At 43.7% G+C, this 16,214-nt stretch overlaps 1 protein-coding gene across 2 annotated transcripts in view; it reads right to left on the reverse strand.

The window, feature by feature from the left end:
* Positions 1–1,264: 1,264 nt before the first annotated feature.
* Positions 1,265–16,214, reverse strand: part of LOC306943583 (F-BAR and double SH3 domains protein 1-like) — a 25,357-nt gene continuing 10,407 nt past the window's right edge. Inside the window, exons 12-21 of one of the 2 annotated variants that reach the window (XM_079530004.1) lie at positions 14,195–14,299; positions 13,327–13,482; positions 12,693–12,830; positions 6,850–6,933; positions 6,132–6,264; positions 4,823–4,923; positions 3,195–3,338; positions 2,409–2,577; positions 1,467–1,522; positions 1,265–1,331 (exon numbers count right to left, since the gene is read on the reverse strand). In XM_079530004.1, the coding sequence (XP_079386130.1) occupies positions 1,281–1,331; positions 1,467–1,522; positions 2,409–2,577; positions 3,195–3,338; positions 4,823–4,923; positions 6,132–6,264; positions 6,850–6,933; positions 12,693–12,830; positions 13,327–13,482; positions 14,195–14,299 (1,137 nt within the window). In that variant the 3' untranslated portion in view covers positions 1,265–1,280. Of the gene's footprint in view, positions 1,332–1,466; positions 1,523–2,408; positions 2,578–3,194; positions 3,339–4,822; positions 4,924–6,131; positions 6,286–6,849; positions 6,934–12,692; positions 12,831–13,326; positions 13,483–14,194; positions 14,300–16,214 lie in introns of both variants that reach the window. The other variant, XM_079530003.1, reaches the window with a different exon arrangement.

Raw genomic sequence — 16,214 nt, forward strand, 5'->3', positions numbered from 1 at the left:
TTTCTATCTGCAATGATTATTTTTGCTGGAGTTTGGAAGTGCTTGTTGACTATCACTCAACAGCCCATGTATAGCCTACCACCTGTTTTGAATTTGCACATAATGCAGGAGGCAGCAGGAGGTTGCTTTACTGATGTGCTTCCAAACTCTGACACTTAGAAAAATAATCATCTGCAAGGAATTTCTTGACAGGAAGTAGCTCATAACATGTCTACGGTGGATTTTTATGAAACAAACACTTTGCAAAGAGGACAATTCAAGCTTTTCGTACAGCTCCAATGTTGGTGAGTTTGATGTTGTTTAATACAATTAGATAGGACTTTTCTGTCTATGGGAAGTTGCACCTACCTAGTTAGCACCTTGCTGGCAAGATGGCAGCCGTGTGCATATCGTCAATAGACAATTGTATATAATTACAATACATATATCAAAAGTGGAGAAAGAAAAATCACACTTGTGTGAAGTAAGGGGCCTCCACTGCCACATGACGTCACGGGGGGCATTCATTCATTGCTGATTCACTGCCAGTCTGCCACTATATGTTACGAGACATGAATGCAGTGTCACAGAGCGCCGAAGTCCTGACGTCACTCGCTCATCCCCTGGTTCTGCCTGGTTCACGGAAGTAATTTCTCTATGGAGAATAACATGGGGCCATCTAAAAATCGTTTCATATAAAGCATTGTGGTCCAAAAATAAACAAGCTGTCTCTGCGTTATTGTCAGGGAGGTGTATCTGTATGGTTTGCGACTCATATGATAGTCTGTACCAAGAAATGTCTTCACCAGTGTGTAATGGTCCAGTAACAACACATTTCAAAAAGGTTGAAATCCATCTTGTTGATCCAACGGCTTGAAGGCAAAACAAAAATCCAAGAATGCCGTTTGTGGTATTTATGTACAGAATTATGCACAGCGTATAGGCCAGTTTAATAGCAAAAATATATATAAAAAAAAAAAACATCCCACAAAATAAGGCTATAAAAAATAAGAAAAATAATAAATAGATGAGAAAAGACCAAGCAGCTCAGGCTACTTGGCAAGCTTCCACTTTGCTTCCGCTATGCTTCGCAAGGAATCTGCGGAAAGCTTGCCCCAGACACAAGCCCCAGAGCTGAAGCAGGTGTCTACCTTTGTATGTCTATGCAGGCTACACCTTCCAACAAGGAAGAATTTGTGTCTGAATCTCATTGGATGGGGGGGAGATGTTGGTGTGTCTCTTCTCATTGGATAGGACAGATTTCGGTGTCTCTCATTGGATAGGACAGATTTCGGCGTCTCTCATTGGACAGGAAAGAACCTCTGGGTTGGGGGAGGAGGCGGCGCTCGACACTGCAAAATAAAGACCCAAAGTTCAGGTTCAAAGGTGCCTTTTGCGCGTGCGTGCGTGCGTGCGTGCGTGCGTGCGTGCGTGCGTGCGTGCGTGCGTGCGTGCGTGCGTGCGTGCGTGCGTGCGTGTTCACTCACTGGTCGTAGCTGTCTGTTAGAGAGATCTGGAGAACTGTGCTCACTCCCTGCACTTTCTGCACAGACAGACAGACAGACAGACAGACAGACAGACAGACAGACAGACAGACAGACAGACAGACAGACAGACAGACAGACATTTAGCAGACACTCTACATAGAAATAATCCTCAAGAATCATAAGCAAGCTGAGAAACTAACATCTGTCTATAGAATATCTGTACAGTATACACTATAGTGCTATGTCTAGATACAATGCTACAGTATCTGAATTACATTAAGTCGAGCCTTTGCATTCGCCTGTAAGGTCATCAAGGCTAGGGCAAGTGAGATGGATTCTGAAGAGGTGGGTTTTCAGACTATGGTGGACGAAGATTGGGAGTGAGTCTGCATCTCTGATTGCAATGGGAAGAAGTTCATTCATAGTTTTGGAGCCAGAAGAGAGAGAAGAGTGTGGGACGTGTGGAGTGTTGTGGTGTTTTTAGTGAACGTTCTGCCAGCCTCTCTGTGTTGGCTGATCTGAGTGAGCGTGAGGGTTGTGAGTCACATTGTGAGCTTGTAGATCCGCTATTTTCGCTGTACCGTAATGATCCTAACACGGGGCAATTTTTTTTTTTGGGGGGGGGGGGGGGGGGGGGGCACCAGCGGTGTGTTAAAGCTGCTGTAAGCAATAATATGTCCTCATTTTAATTACCTTTTTATTTCTATTTGGTATTCAGACAGCCAGCAATGGGTAAAACGCTCCCAACAAAAATGTAGTCTCTGTGACACATCTAGGGGCCACAATCTGCATTCAAAGATGTTCCTAGAAGCTTTGTCATTGGTCTTTTGGGAGCGTTTTACTTATTGCTGGCTGTCTGAAGAATACAAAAAAAAAACAAAAAAACAAAGTCATTAAAATGTTGACATATTATTGCTTATAGCAGCTTCAGGCCCGTCTCACCTGCTCTGCTGTCTGTCACTAGTCTGTGCTGCTCTCCAGACACAGCCTGCAGTGCGTCCTCTACGCCACTAGGTGGAGGTGGAGTGCTGTGGGCAGAGCAGTAGCCAGCGTTGGGGGTGGAGATGGGGATGGGTGGAGAAAAGGAAGGGAGGGTTGGGGTGATAAGTGTCTGAAAAAAGGACAAAAAGACATTTAATACATTTAGGCCTGACATCGAAATTTGTTTCTGTATCAGTGGTGCTCAATTTCTTGTCAAGGACCCCAAACATTATATGTAATATGCCTCTGCCCCCCCCTCCACCCCCCCATCTGAAAATGTGTTGTTCCAGGGACCTCCCCAGAAGCAAAGATATGAGTTAAAATGTTCACTCTGTAATAATATATATTCAAGATTTTCACGATTTTTCAAAAATAGCAGACCTACAAGTTCATAGTGCGGCACTCAGTGCCTCCCGACCGGATCATAAACCCGAAAAGGAATGCTGCTACCGGGCCTCTGGTTGAGAAGCACTGGTCTAAACCAGTGGTTTACACTAGGGCTTTAAGCAACTAGTCGACTATTCAACTAGTCGACTAGTTGGTACTAGTTGACTAGTTGATAAGAAAATAATTTGTAGACGCAAGATCAGGTAGATTATAGTTATATAGTCACTATAGGTATTTAAACAGGTATTTAATAGGTAGTTAAACAACTAGTCGACTAGTAAACTAGGCAACTAGTAAACATGACTAGAAGTGAATGCCCTAGTTTACACCTAAAGTTTAGGTGAATGGTCAAAGTGTCACCTCCTCCTCCTCCTCTTCTTCCTCCTCCCCCGCTGCGGCCTCCTCCTCCTCCTCCTGTGTCTCCACTAGGAGGCGCTCCACCACCAGCGAGGGAAAGACTCCCATGCGTCCGTCCAGCTCTCCCTCCCAGTAGCCGTCGTCCACCTGAGAAGAGACACGCCCCTTAACTCACCCACCGCCAGTCAATCAGTGTCCCCACCCCTTTACTCACCGCCAGTAGATCAATGTATTAGTAAGCCCAAGCCACACCCATAGAGCGTTGCAGTCCCGCCCCCTTTCATGGCGACGAGAGAAACCAGAAGTGAATTCCCCGTTCATTTTCACCCATAGGCTTTTCAAAAAGTATTTATTTAAAGACGTTTTACGCCACGGACAAAGCCAAATGGAGTTGTGACACATCATGACAACACACACAATATTTTGGGCAGAACAAATAATTACAAAGAAGAAAAACAACAACAAAAAAGTGTTTTTTTCTTCTTTCTAATTATTTGTTCGGCCCAAAAAGAATTGTGTTACTTTGTTGTCATGATTTGTCACGACAAGAGTTGGCTTTGTACGAGGCTTTAAAAGGTCTTTAAATAAATACTTTTTGAAATGTCTATGAGGAAAATGAACGGGGAATCATTTCCTGGGTCCTCCTGGGACTGCAGCGCTCTATATTGGGTCGTCGTGCAGCTCCTAAACGGTTGCGAGTAGACGCATGTAAGATGCATGTAATTCTGCCAAGTGGTCTCTATACTGCCTCCCCCTGGCCAGCCGGTGCGCCTGATGGAGGGGAAAGGAACTGGTTGGAATAACGTGTTCCTTCCACGTGCTAACGTCCAACCAGGGAAACTCCCCACCCTGTCAGGTGTAAAGGAGCGACTTGGACACTCATGCATGAAGGAAGCATGAGTTCAAGTCCGTTGCTCTCCCCATGTCCCCCATATATGGGGACTAGGTTGGCGGAGGGTGTGTAGAGCCCAGGATCACATTAGATAATTGACACAGGGGTGAAAAATGGGTTACAAAATCGTGGGATAAAAATAATAATGCATACAGCAATGGTCAAACAGAGTCAGGGTGCTGCTATTGTGCATGTTGGCTCACTGGAAACACACAGCTACACCAGTGGGTCTCAAAGTGTCCTTGAGTGGGTTTCCCAATGGTCCCGTATACGGGTGTGTAAATCTGAGAGTGTACAAATGGAACCAAATGAACCCTTTACGGGTCCATTTGGTTCCATTTGTACAGTTGGGTGCCACCGAAATTGTCCCTTATCATTTGACCCATTTAGACCTGACCTAAATTTTTTTTTAAATCCTTCTAAATCCTCCAGTTTTCTGAAATAAATATTTTCACGATTTTTCAAAAATAGCAGACCTACAAGCTACGTAGCGCGCCACCGAGTGGCGCGCTACGAGCTTGTAGGTCTGCTATTTTTGAGCTTGTAGATCTGCTATTTTCCAATAGCTAAATTATAACATAATGTTTAAAACACCAAAAGGGGTTCCTGCCCAAAATGGGTTAACTGTCCTTTTGCGCAGATCACGCAAACCTCAGCAAAAAGAATAGGACAATATCGATGGCCTCCAACTGTACACTTTCAGAGTTATGGGGGTCCTTGAAATTAAAAGGTTTGTCACCTGTCCGCGACGACAGCGCAGCAGGTGGATGATGGCTCCCTCGTTAAAGGACAACTCGTCTGGACTCTGAGCCTGGTAGGTGTACAAGGCCCTGGCGACACCTGAACACACACGCACACAATTTACAATTACAATTTAGGCATTTAGCAGACGCTCTTAATCCAGAGCGACTTACATTAGGCAAGAACAAAAGTATGGGAATACATCACATATATAAAATGCATTTATCAAGAAACATGCGTAAGCTAAGAACGTAACTAGAACATATCTATATAATGACACTATACATATTAACTATACATATATACTATACTATGCTATACATATGTACTATGATGTGCTATGACTACATACAATGCAATTATTGTGCTGTCTACATGACATGCTATAAGTCTTTCAAATGCTATCTAAGTCTAAAAAGTGCGCACACACACACACACACGCACGCACGCACGCATGCACGCGCACACAACAGGGATATTACATTTGAATAAAACTAAGACAAAAGTAAAACGAACTAAATGTATTTAACTGAAACTATATAAAAGCAGAATAGTGTGCTGCTGCTCCACCTTGGAGCGCCGGTCTCCGCCAGGCCGGGTTGCTTACCCCGGGGCCCGCGGACTTTGGAAATGTGGTTCTTCCTTCGCCTGCTAGCAGTGTGTGTGTGAAGCTTCTCATGGTAAGCGGACGCTGTGTTCATGATTTTGTGGCACATTATCTGTTTAGATATTATTATCATATATTATTAACCCCAGTGTTGTTTTCGTCGACTAAAACTAAAACGAAAAATGTTCGTCGACTACCTTTTTTCACTGACGAAAACTAAATGGAAACTAAATGAAAACTAACCTATGATGACTAAAACTAAGACTAAATATACTGACAATTTCGTCAACAAATAAAAACTAGACTAAAATGTTAGGAAGGGACTAGTGGACAAGAGATCCAATATGAGTCATTTTACACTTGGTTGCATGCTGAAAATAGCAGATCTACAAGCTCACAACGCGTCGCAGCGCGACGCGCTGTGAGCTTGTAGATCGGCTATTTTCAGCAAGTGTAAAAACAGTCATTACAACAGCATCAAAATACATTTTAGTCGACTAAATCAACTGTAGATTTAGTCGACTAAAATCTTATTACATTTAGTCGACTAAAACTAGACTAACACTAAAACATTCCAGGTGACTAAAATGTGACTAAAACTAAATGAAAGCCATTCAAGAGACTATGACTAAAACTAAAATAGAAATTTGCTGCCAAAAACAACACTGATTAACCCTCCCGCAAACATAACAAACGCTACCTGTCCTCTTGGTCCTGGTCATGTGACCGGCAGAGGAGGAGGAGCCAGAGCTGAATGAGCCGTCCAGCTGGGTGGCGGCGCCCTCTAATGGCACACACAGGAACTGCACGTAGCGCTCTGGAACATAGCCCACCTGACCACAGGAGTTACAGGCCTGTAAGGAAGTTGTACTAGAGTAAATACTTATACACCTGACCACAGGAATTACAGGCCTGTAAGGAAGTTGTACTAGAGTAAATACTTATACACCTGACCACAGGAGTTACAGGCCTGTAAGGAAGTAACACAATGTACTAGAGTAAATACTTACAGGCCTGCAGAGAACACAATGTTTTCCAATGCAATTTCAAAACGTTTCCAGGATATTCTTGGAAATGTTAGTCCTAGGACTATTATAACAATCAGTCAGCAGCGCAATAATGAGTCTCTTAGCCTATACTCCTGTGTGCGGTGGGGGGGTTAGGGCGGTGTAGCAGGGCTACACTTTTTTTGTTTGTTGTTTTATATGTATCTGTATATTACCTGTTTCTGTGTACTGTATGTTTCTATGTATCTGTATATACTACCTGTTTCTGTGTGTTTCTATGTATCGTGTTCCTGTTTCATGAGTGAGATGCTGCTTCTCAAGGGGCTTATCCCTTATCCCGTCAGTACAAATCTGAAATGTGTGTTGAGCGCTCCGTGTGCTACGTCCTGGCAGCAGGGGGCAGCGTCTCACCTTCAGCCAGTCTTCCACGTCACCATCCTCAACCACCTGAAGCTCCTCCCCTTCCGTGATTGACAGCTCATCCGATTGGCTTGCCTATAGGCAAGGCAAGGCAAGGCAATTGTAATCGTAGAGCACACTTCAGCAACGAGGCAATTCAATGTGCTTTACACAAAACATCAAGCAAAGGAAACACAATTACACAATTATACAAATATACTATATATTAACCCATTCTGGGCAGGAACCCCTTTTGGTGTTTTAAGCATTATGTTATTATGCTTTAGCTATTGTGCCGTGCTACAAGCTTGTAGGTCTGCTATTTTTGAAAAATCGTGAAAATGTGTCGCAAATCTTTGAATATATATCCAAAGATTTTAACTAAAATCTTTGCTTCTGGGGGGGGGGGGGGGGGGGGGGTCCCTGGAACCACGTATTTTCAGATGGGGGGTTGGTGGCCAATTACATATATTTGGGGGTCCTTGACATGAAAATGTTTGATAACGACAAACATAAGGTTTAGAAGACATTTTTAGAATCGTCTAAACAGGTCTAAATGTTACTGAATGAGGATGCATAAAACTAAAGTAAGTAAAAAATATATCATACAGATACAGAAGAGAAATAAAAAGAAAAAGAACTCAATCAAATGCAGCGGCAAACAGAAAGGTCTGAAGTTGTGTATATACATAAATAAGAGCGGAAGCAGACCTGCAGTTTTCTGGGAGTCTGTTCTAACTCAGCGGTTCCCCAAGTGGGGTCCGGGGACCCCCAGGGGTCCTCGAGGGAGTTCCAAGGGTCCCCGGCTAAATGATAGATGGCATAAGAACCAAATGGACCCTTATGGGTCTGTAACTCAGACCCTGACGGGTCCATTTGGTTCCATTTGTACACTTAGTGGAGCAGATTAAGTCAATATATCATAAGAATCGTTCACTTGATGGTACAAGCACCAAAATTGGCACACAAGTGCTTCGGAACCTACTCTCTCAGAAAAGTACGTTGTCCACTTGAAAAAAACAAAATGGACACCTCTTTTTCAAGATGGCCACCATTCAAGGTCGTTTTAAACAGTGTTTGAGCTATATTGAGCTATAAAATCCTATTTTGATGGCCTATACATCGAAATATATGTTTCTGAGTATGATAAATCCAATTCTGCAAAACTATTTAATATTATGATGATACAATGGGAATTAAACGATAAAGTGGGGCAGATTAAGTCCATATTCCATAATAATCCTTCACTTGGTGGTACAAGCACCAGATTTGGCACAAATTATGTCCAGGATGTACTTTCTAAGAAAAGTACGTTATCCAGCTGAAAATCCAAGATGGCCGCCAGTTTTCAAGATGGCCACCTCGTCAAATAAATACGTATAACTTTAATGAACAGAAATGTGTGATCCACTTATTGATCCAAACATCAAAATGAATGTATTCTGACGGGAAGAACTCAATGGTGTCAATAATTGAATTCCAATATGGCCGTCAGTTTTCAAGATGGCGGCTATTACGCAACTCAAAATTAACGTTTTCGGAAGCTGTCTGATCACCGATATTGTTGAAGGGCAACATCATTCATTGAAATGCTGTGATCAAGCTCTATTGGTTTGTATTTTTTTATATAAGAGTGATGTCAAAGCACAACCAGGACACACTGGTGACATCACTGCTGTGAGACTCAGCATGGGGTTCAGTGTCTGCTTGTAGCATACTAGCTGTAGTTGTGGTTTACTAACTGTTGTAGTGTAATCACTGTAGTTTGTAGTATACTTTAGTGTCCTAAATGCTATCTAATAAGCCCCTGTATATATCTCAACTAGAAGTTTAGTTAGTTGTAGCATTGTAGTTGATAGCCGCACCTGAATTGACAGGATGTGTCAGCGTGGGAGAGCTGAGACAAGGGTAACAGGGATTCAGTTACCTGGATGGTGTACAGATCGCACAGGACTTGCACTGGATGAATGGTCGGGCTAGGTGTAGGGCACCAGATGCTTGAACCTAGATGCATCCCATATTTCAATGTGCTTTGATGTTTTGTACGGTTGGGTGGTAAAAGGATATAGCCCTCGGCCTTTAACCGTATGAATGGAGGAAGTGTGTCAAACAGATACGAAAGAGGAGTTGAAGTCTCCCCGTATTTCCACCCCATTCGACCGTTATCTCTGTATTGGATAGGCGAAATCATCCATCATCAGCACCTTTGAATACGGCCAATATGGCCATACTGGCATACTCACTGTTTCAGTATGTCATTATCACCTATTGTGACGGGTGATAATGGTATTTTTGTGTCACTGATGTCAATGACGGAGGCGCGCCGTGTCTGGTGGCCTTGAGCCACGTGAGGCAACGTGCCGAGCGCTGCGACGGCCACCAGACCCGACTCAGTGCCGTCCGAGTTACGTCCCGATAGGCAGAGAATAGTATATATTAGTAGCCCGTAGTTTCCATGCGCCGACAATAGAGTTGGAAATGACACGTTCAGCCAAGGGTGAGTATGCCAGTATGGCCATATTGGCTGTATTCCAAGGTGCTGATAACGGTTGATTTTGCCTATCCGATACAGTGGATAACGGTCGTGCCCATCATGTTAGACTCATCCAGATTGGATGATGGAGGTGGCAGTGAAGATACATTGAAGCAAAACAGTACAAAGTTAGTTAGTACCAAAAAGTACCAAAATTGTCGGCCAAATGTTTAGCAACGGAAACTCCAGTTTTCCACTAAGAGAGCAGCTGAAATTCAGAATGATCCTGGTGAAGGACATGCAAAAATTCGAAGAGTGCAGCGGATGTGATCTCCCCCCCCATCGAAGCCCTGTATGACGATCGTTGTGTCAGCAAAGCTCGTGGACTTATGAGGGACTCATGCCATCCCAACCGCAGAGATACTTGCGGATGCTGCCACATGGAACACGTTTTCAGTCTCAAAGCCACTGGAAATAGACTGCAAATAAGCTTCTTTCCCCAAACAATCAGATACATGAACGAACTTATAAGAACCATGGCGAAGGTTTACCTAACTTTGCTACTACAGGGAAAACATGCACATGTATATGTTACTATTTTTCTAGCACTCTTTATTCTTATTCTTTATTTATTGCTGTGCTTGCTGTGTTTTTTGTTGTTTGCCATCTATGCCGCTGCATTGTCTGTAAGGAAGCCAAACTAAAATAAGTTTTACTCTTATGTACCTGTCCTGTACACAAGATGTAACAATACAGTCCAACCTTGAACCTTGATCTAGGTTCAAGCATCTGGTGCCCTACACCTAGCCCGACCGTTCATCCAGTGCCATTTAAGTCCTGTGCGATCTGTACACCATCCAGGTAACTGAAGTTCCGTTACCCTTGTCTCAGCTCTCCCACGCTGGCACATCTTGTCAATTCAGGTGCGGCTCTCTAACTACAATACTACAACTAACTAAACTTCTAGTGGAGATATATACAGGGGCTAATTACCATTAGGACACTAAAGTATACTACAACAAATTACAGTGAGTACACTACAACAGTTGGTAAACCACAACTACAGTTAGTACGCTACAAGCCAACACTGAACCCCATGCTGAGTCTAACAGCAGTGATGTCACCAGTGTGCTCCTGGTTGTGCTTTGACATCACTCTTATATAATACAAAAAATACAAACCAATAGAGCTTGACCACAGCATTTCAATGCATGATCAATGAATGATGTTGCCCTTCAACAATATCTATGATCAGACAGCTTCCGAAAACGCTAATTTTGAGTCACGTAATAGCTGCATCTTGCAAACTGGTGGCCATATTGGAATTCAATTCCAACACCATTGAGTTCTTAGTCAGAATACATTCATGTTGATGTTTGGATCATTAACACATTTAAATTTTACTTCGAAAACCTTTTTGTTGTTTTGTTTTTTTGCATTTGACGAGGCAGCCATCTTGAAAACTGGCAGCCATCTTGGATTTTCAGCTGGATAACATGCTTTTCATAGAAAGTACATCCTGGACATCATGTGTGCCAAATTTGGTGCTTGTACCACCAAGTGAAAGATTCTTATGGAATATTGACTTAATCTGCCCCATCTTTTTGTTTAATTCCCATTGTATCATCATAATATTCAATAATTTTGATTTGCTAAATGCAGAATTGGATTTCTCATACTCAGAAACATACATTTCGATGTATAGGCCATCACAATAGGATTATTCAATCAAACTATAGTTCAAACACTGTTTAAAACATTTTGAAAGGCGGCCATCTTGAAAAATGGTGGCCATTTAGTTTTTTCAAGTGGACAACGTACTTTTCTGAGAGAGTAGGTTCTGAAGCACTTGTGTGCCAAATTTGGTGCTTGTACCTTCAAGTGAACGATCGTTTCAGTAATCTGCTCCACTAACTCTCAGAGTTGAATTCACATAGATAGAATATAAATTGGGGGTCCCAGAGATATAAATGCTATTAAATGGGAGTCTGTAGCCTAATGCATGTCGAACAGGCTAATAAGTGTCAATTTGGGGGTCCTTGACAAGTTGACATGAAAACGTTTGAGAACCATGCACTGTTCTAACTAAACTAGCTGTAAATGCTGCTTAACGTAACGGTTATGTGTGGTTTTAGGGACAGAAAGCAGATCCTTTCCTTTCCCAGATCAACTGACAGTTGTTTTCGTCGACTAAATATAAGACGAAAAATGTTCGTCGACTACCTTTTTCCACTGACGAAAACTAAATGGAAACTAAATGAAAACTAAGCTATGATGACTAAAACTAAGACTAAATATACTGACAATTTCGTCAACAAATAAAAACTAGACTAAAATGTTAGGAAAGGACGGGTGGACAAGAGATCCAGTATAAGTCATGTTACACTTGGTTGCATGCTGAAAATAGCCGATCTACAAGCTCACAACGCGTCGCGTTGCGACGCGTTGCGACGCGTTGTGAGCTTGTAGATTGGCTATTTTCAGCAAGTGTAAAATCAGCCATTATGACGGCATCAACAACTAAAATGTGACTAAAACTAAGTGAAAACTATTCAAGAGACTATAAATAAAACTGAAATAGAAATTTGCTGCCAAAAACAAGGTCTGGAAGGTTCATGATAACATAAATCACTGCCTGACAGGTCTGGAAGGTTCATGATAACATAAATCACTGCCTGACAGGTCTGGAAGGTTCATGATAACATAAATCACTGCCTGACAGGTCTGGAAGGTTCATGATAACATCAATCACTGCCTGACAGGTCTGGAAGGTTCATGATAACATAAATCACTGCCTGACAGGTCTGGAAGGTTCATGATAACATCAATCACTGCCTGACAGGTCTGGAAGGTTCATGATAACATCAATCACTGCCTGACAGGTCTGGAAGGTTCATGATAACATCAATCACTGCCTGACAGGTCTGGAAGGTTCATGATAACATCAATCACTGCCTGACAGGTCTGGAAGGTTCATGATAACATCAATCACTGCCTGACAGGTCTGGAAGGTTCATGATAACATCAATCACTGCCTGACAGGTCTGGAAGGTTCATGATAACATAAATCACACATGTATTTTAGGCCTGGGCCGTGGCTCAGCGGTCCAGGCACCTTGGCTGGTAATCCTGCATGTCTTCCCCCCCATCTCTCTCCCCCATTTCCTGTCAGCCTACTGTCTGTCCCTCCATAAAAAATATATAAAATAAAGGCGAAAGCCACAAAAAAACAAAAAAACAAATGTATTTTGGCCATTCAAAGTTCTGTAGACCCACAGTAGTATCGGTCTCCATACTACTGTGTAGTGCAAGGAATATTATGGAGAGAACCCACGTGCGTGCGTGCGTGCGTGCGTGCGTGCGTGCGTGTGCAGTGCACTACCTGGTAGTTATAGATGACTCGGCAGGGGGCGGGGTACACGTAGACTCCGGGGGTGGAGGAGGAGGAGGGATCAACAAAGATGTCTCCACTGTCATCAGCGTAATCCTCCAAGTCTGTCAGCTCAAACTCATCCTCCTCCTGCAAAACAGAGTCCACACTGTACCGGTACAGTACAGTACAGTACAGTACAGTACAGTACAGTACAGTACAGTACAGTACAGTACAGTACAGTACAGTACAGTACAGTACAGTACAGTACAGTACATACGATTTTTGGTGAAGAAACTTGAATTCTTCTGAAACTAACGCAACAAGTAAAGTGCAAGTGACATTATCCAAGTATTTTGAGGCACTGTTGGACTTGGGTTAAGGCACCCATTTTGAGAAACCCTGCAGTACAGTACAGTACAGTACAGTACAGTACAGTACAGTACAGTACAGTACAGTACAGTACAGTACAGTACAGTACAGTACAGTACAGTACAGTACAGTACAGTACAGTACAGTGTACTGAACCATTACGTTAGACATGGTTTCCCAAACAACGGGTCGAGTTCAGAACTTCAGAGTGTGCGTGCGTGCGTGCGTGCGTGCGTGCGTGCGTGCGTGCGTGCGTGCGTGCGTGCGGTCGTACAGAGAAGTCGTCCGTAGCTCGTCTCTGCTGGCTGAGTCGTCTCTCTCTCTCCAGCTCTTCCTGGGCGTGCGACATGGCGGCTCTCAGACACTGCTCCGCCCCCACGCCACTCTGTGATAGGAGGGCTAGCCGCGCCTCCGCTCGCACCCTGCTCACCTGCCACACACACACACAAAACACACACACACACACACACACACACACACACACACACACACACACACACACACACACACACACACACACACACACACACACACACACACACACACACTATTTTCAGCAATTGTAAAATCAGCCATTACAACGACATCAAGGCCCGCCAAAATACATTTTAGTCGACTAAATCAACTGTAGATTTAGTCGACTAAAATCGCATGACATTTAGTCGACTACAATTAGACTAACACTAAAACATTCCAGGTAACTAAAATGTGACTAAAACCAAATTAGGTTTTATTAGACAGGCAGACTGACGGACGGGACGGACGGATGGACAGACAGGCAGTTAGGTACCTTAGCTTTGACAGACAGGTACCTTAGCTTTGACAGACAGGTACCTTAGCTTTGACAGACAGGTACCTTAGCTTTGACAGACAGGTACCTTAGCTTTGACAGACAGGTACCTTAGCTTTGACAGACAGGTACCTTAGCTTTGACAGACAGGTACCTTAGCTTTGACAGACAGCTACCTTAGCTTTGACAGACAGGTACCTTAGCTTTGACAGACAGCTACCTTAGCTTTGACAGACAGGTACCTTAGCTTTGACAGACAGGTACCTTAGCTTTGACAGACAGGTACCTTAGCTTTGACAGACAGGTACCTTAGCTTTGACAGACAGGTACCTTAGCTTTGACAGACAGGTACCTTAGCTTTGCGGACGCTCTCCTGCACCTCAGAGATCTTGCGCTCCATGCTGAGGCCGGTCTCCCCCGACAACAACTTCACACGACTCTCCAGCGTCGGCAGAGCCTGGGACACACATGAATACAGACACACAAAGAGTCATGACACCCTGGGACACACATGAATACAGACACACAAAGAGTCATGACACCCTGGGACACACATGAATACAGACACACAAAGAGTCATGACACCCTGGGACACACATGAATACAGACACACAAAGAGTCATGACACCCTGGGACACACATGAATACAGACACACAAAGAGTCATGACACCCTGGGACACACATGAATACAGACACACAAAGAGTCATGACACCCTGGGACACACATGAATACAGACACACAAAGAGTCATGACACCCTGGGACACACATGAATACAGACACACAAAGAGTCATGACACCCTGGGACACACATGAATACAGACACACAAAGAGTCATGACACCCTGGGACACACATGAATACAGACACACAAAGAGTCATGACACCCTGGGACACACATGAATACAGACACACAAAGAGTCATGACACCCTGGGACACACATGAATACAGACACACAAAGAGTCATGACACCCTGGGACACACATGAATACAGACACACAAAGAGTCATGACACCCTGGGACACACATGAATACAGACACAGAAAGAGTCATGACACCCTGGGACACACATGAATACAGACACACAAAGAGTCATGACACCCTGGGACACACATGAATACAGACACACAAAGAGTCATGACACCCTGGGACACACATGAATACAGACACACAAAGAGTCATGACACCCTGGGACACACATGAATACAGACACACAAAGAGTCATGACACCCTGGGACACATATGAATACAGACACACAAAGCGTCATGACACCCTGGGACACACATGAATACAGACACACAAAGAGTCATGACACCCTGGGACACACATGAATACAGACACACAAAGAGTCATGACACCCTGGGACACACATGAATAGACACACAAAGAGTCATGACACCCTGGGACACACATGAATACAGACACACAAAGAGTCATGACACCCTGGGACACACATGAATACAGACACACAAAGAGTCATGACACCCTGGGACACACATGAATACAGACACACAAAGAGTCATGACACCCTGGGACACACATGAATACAGACACACAAAGAGTCATGACACCCTGGGACACACATGAATACAGACACACAAAGAGTCATGACACCCTGGGACACACATGAATACAGACACACAAAGAGTCATGACACCCTGGGACACAAATGAATACAGACACACAAAGAGTCATGACACCCTGGGACACACATGAATACAGACACACAAAGAGTCATGACACCCTGGGACACACATGAATACAGACACACAAAGAGTCATGACACCCTGGGACACACATGAATACAGACACACAAAGAGTCATGACACCCTGGGACACACATGAATACAGACACACAAAGAGTCATGACCACAGACATATATACGTAGACGCCCTTTCCGGCTCTGAGGCGCGTGTCACCATTGAAGGCACAATTTCCCCGACATTCCTTGCAAAGCATTAGCGGAAGCAAAGCGGAAGCTTACAAGATTCCGCGTGCGTAACATAAGTCCCGGAAAAGACGCGCTGTGATTGGCCAGTAGTGACTTGAGTGACAGCGAGAGACATGGAGGAGTCACATGAGTGACGTCACTTGGGCAGCGACGCAGAGTGCCTTCAGCAAATGCCTTCAGCACTTCTAAATAAGAAAGCTGCGGAGAACTGTTGCTTTGTGTTCACTCTTTAATGTTTTCTGTTAGTAATCTAATCCCCCCTGGCTCTGATGTTGTATTGTTAATAACTGTGTTGTTTGTGTTTGTTTGTTTGTCTTGTTTTGTATTGTAATGTATATTGTCATGACTGTTATAAAGATTTGTTAAAAAAAAAAAAAAGCCTTCAGCACTGCACTTCCGCCTTCATTGGGATACACGTC

The sequence above is a fragment of the Electrona antarctica genome (genome assembly GCF_951216825.1).
Source record: "Electrona antarctica genome assembly, chromosome: 19".
Taxonomy (NCBI): Eukaryota; Metazoa; Chordata; class Actinopteri; order Myctophiformes; family Myctophidae; genus Electrona; species Electrona antarctica.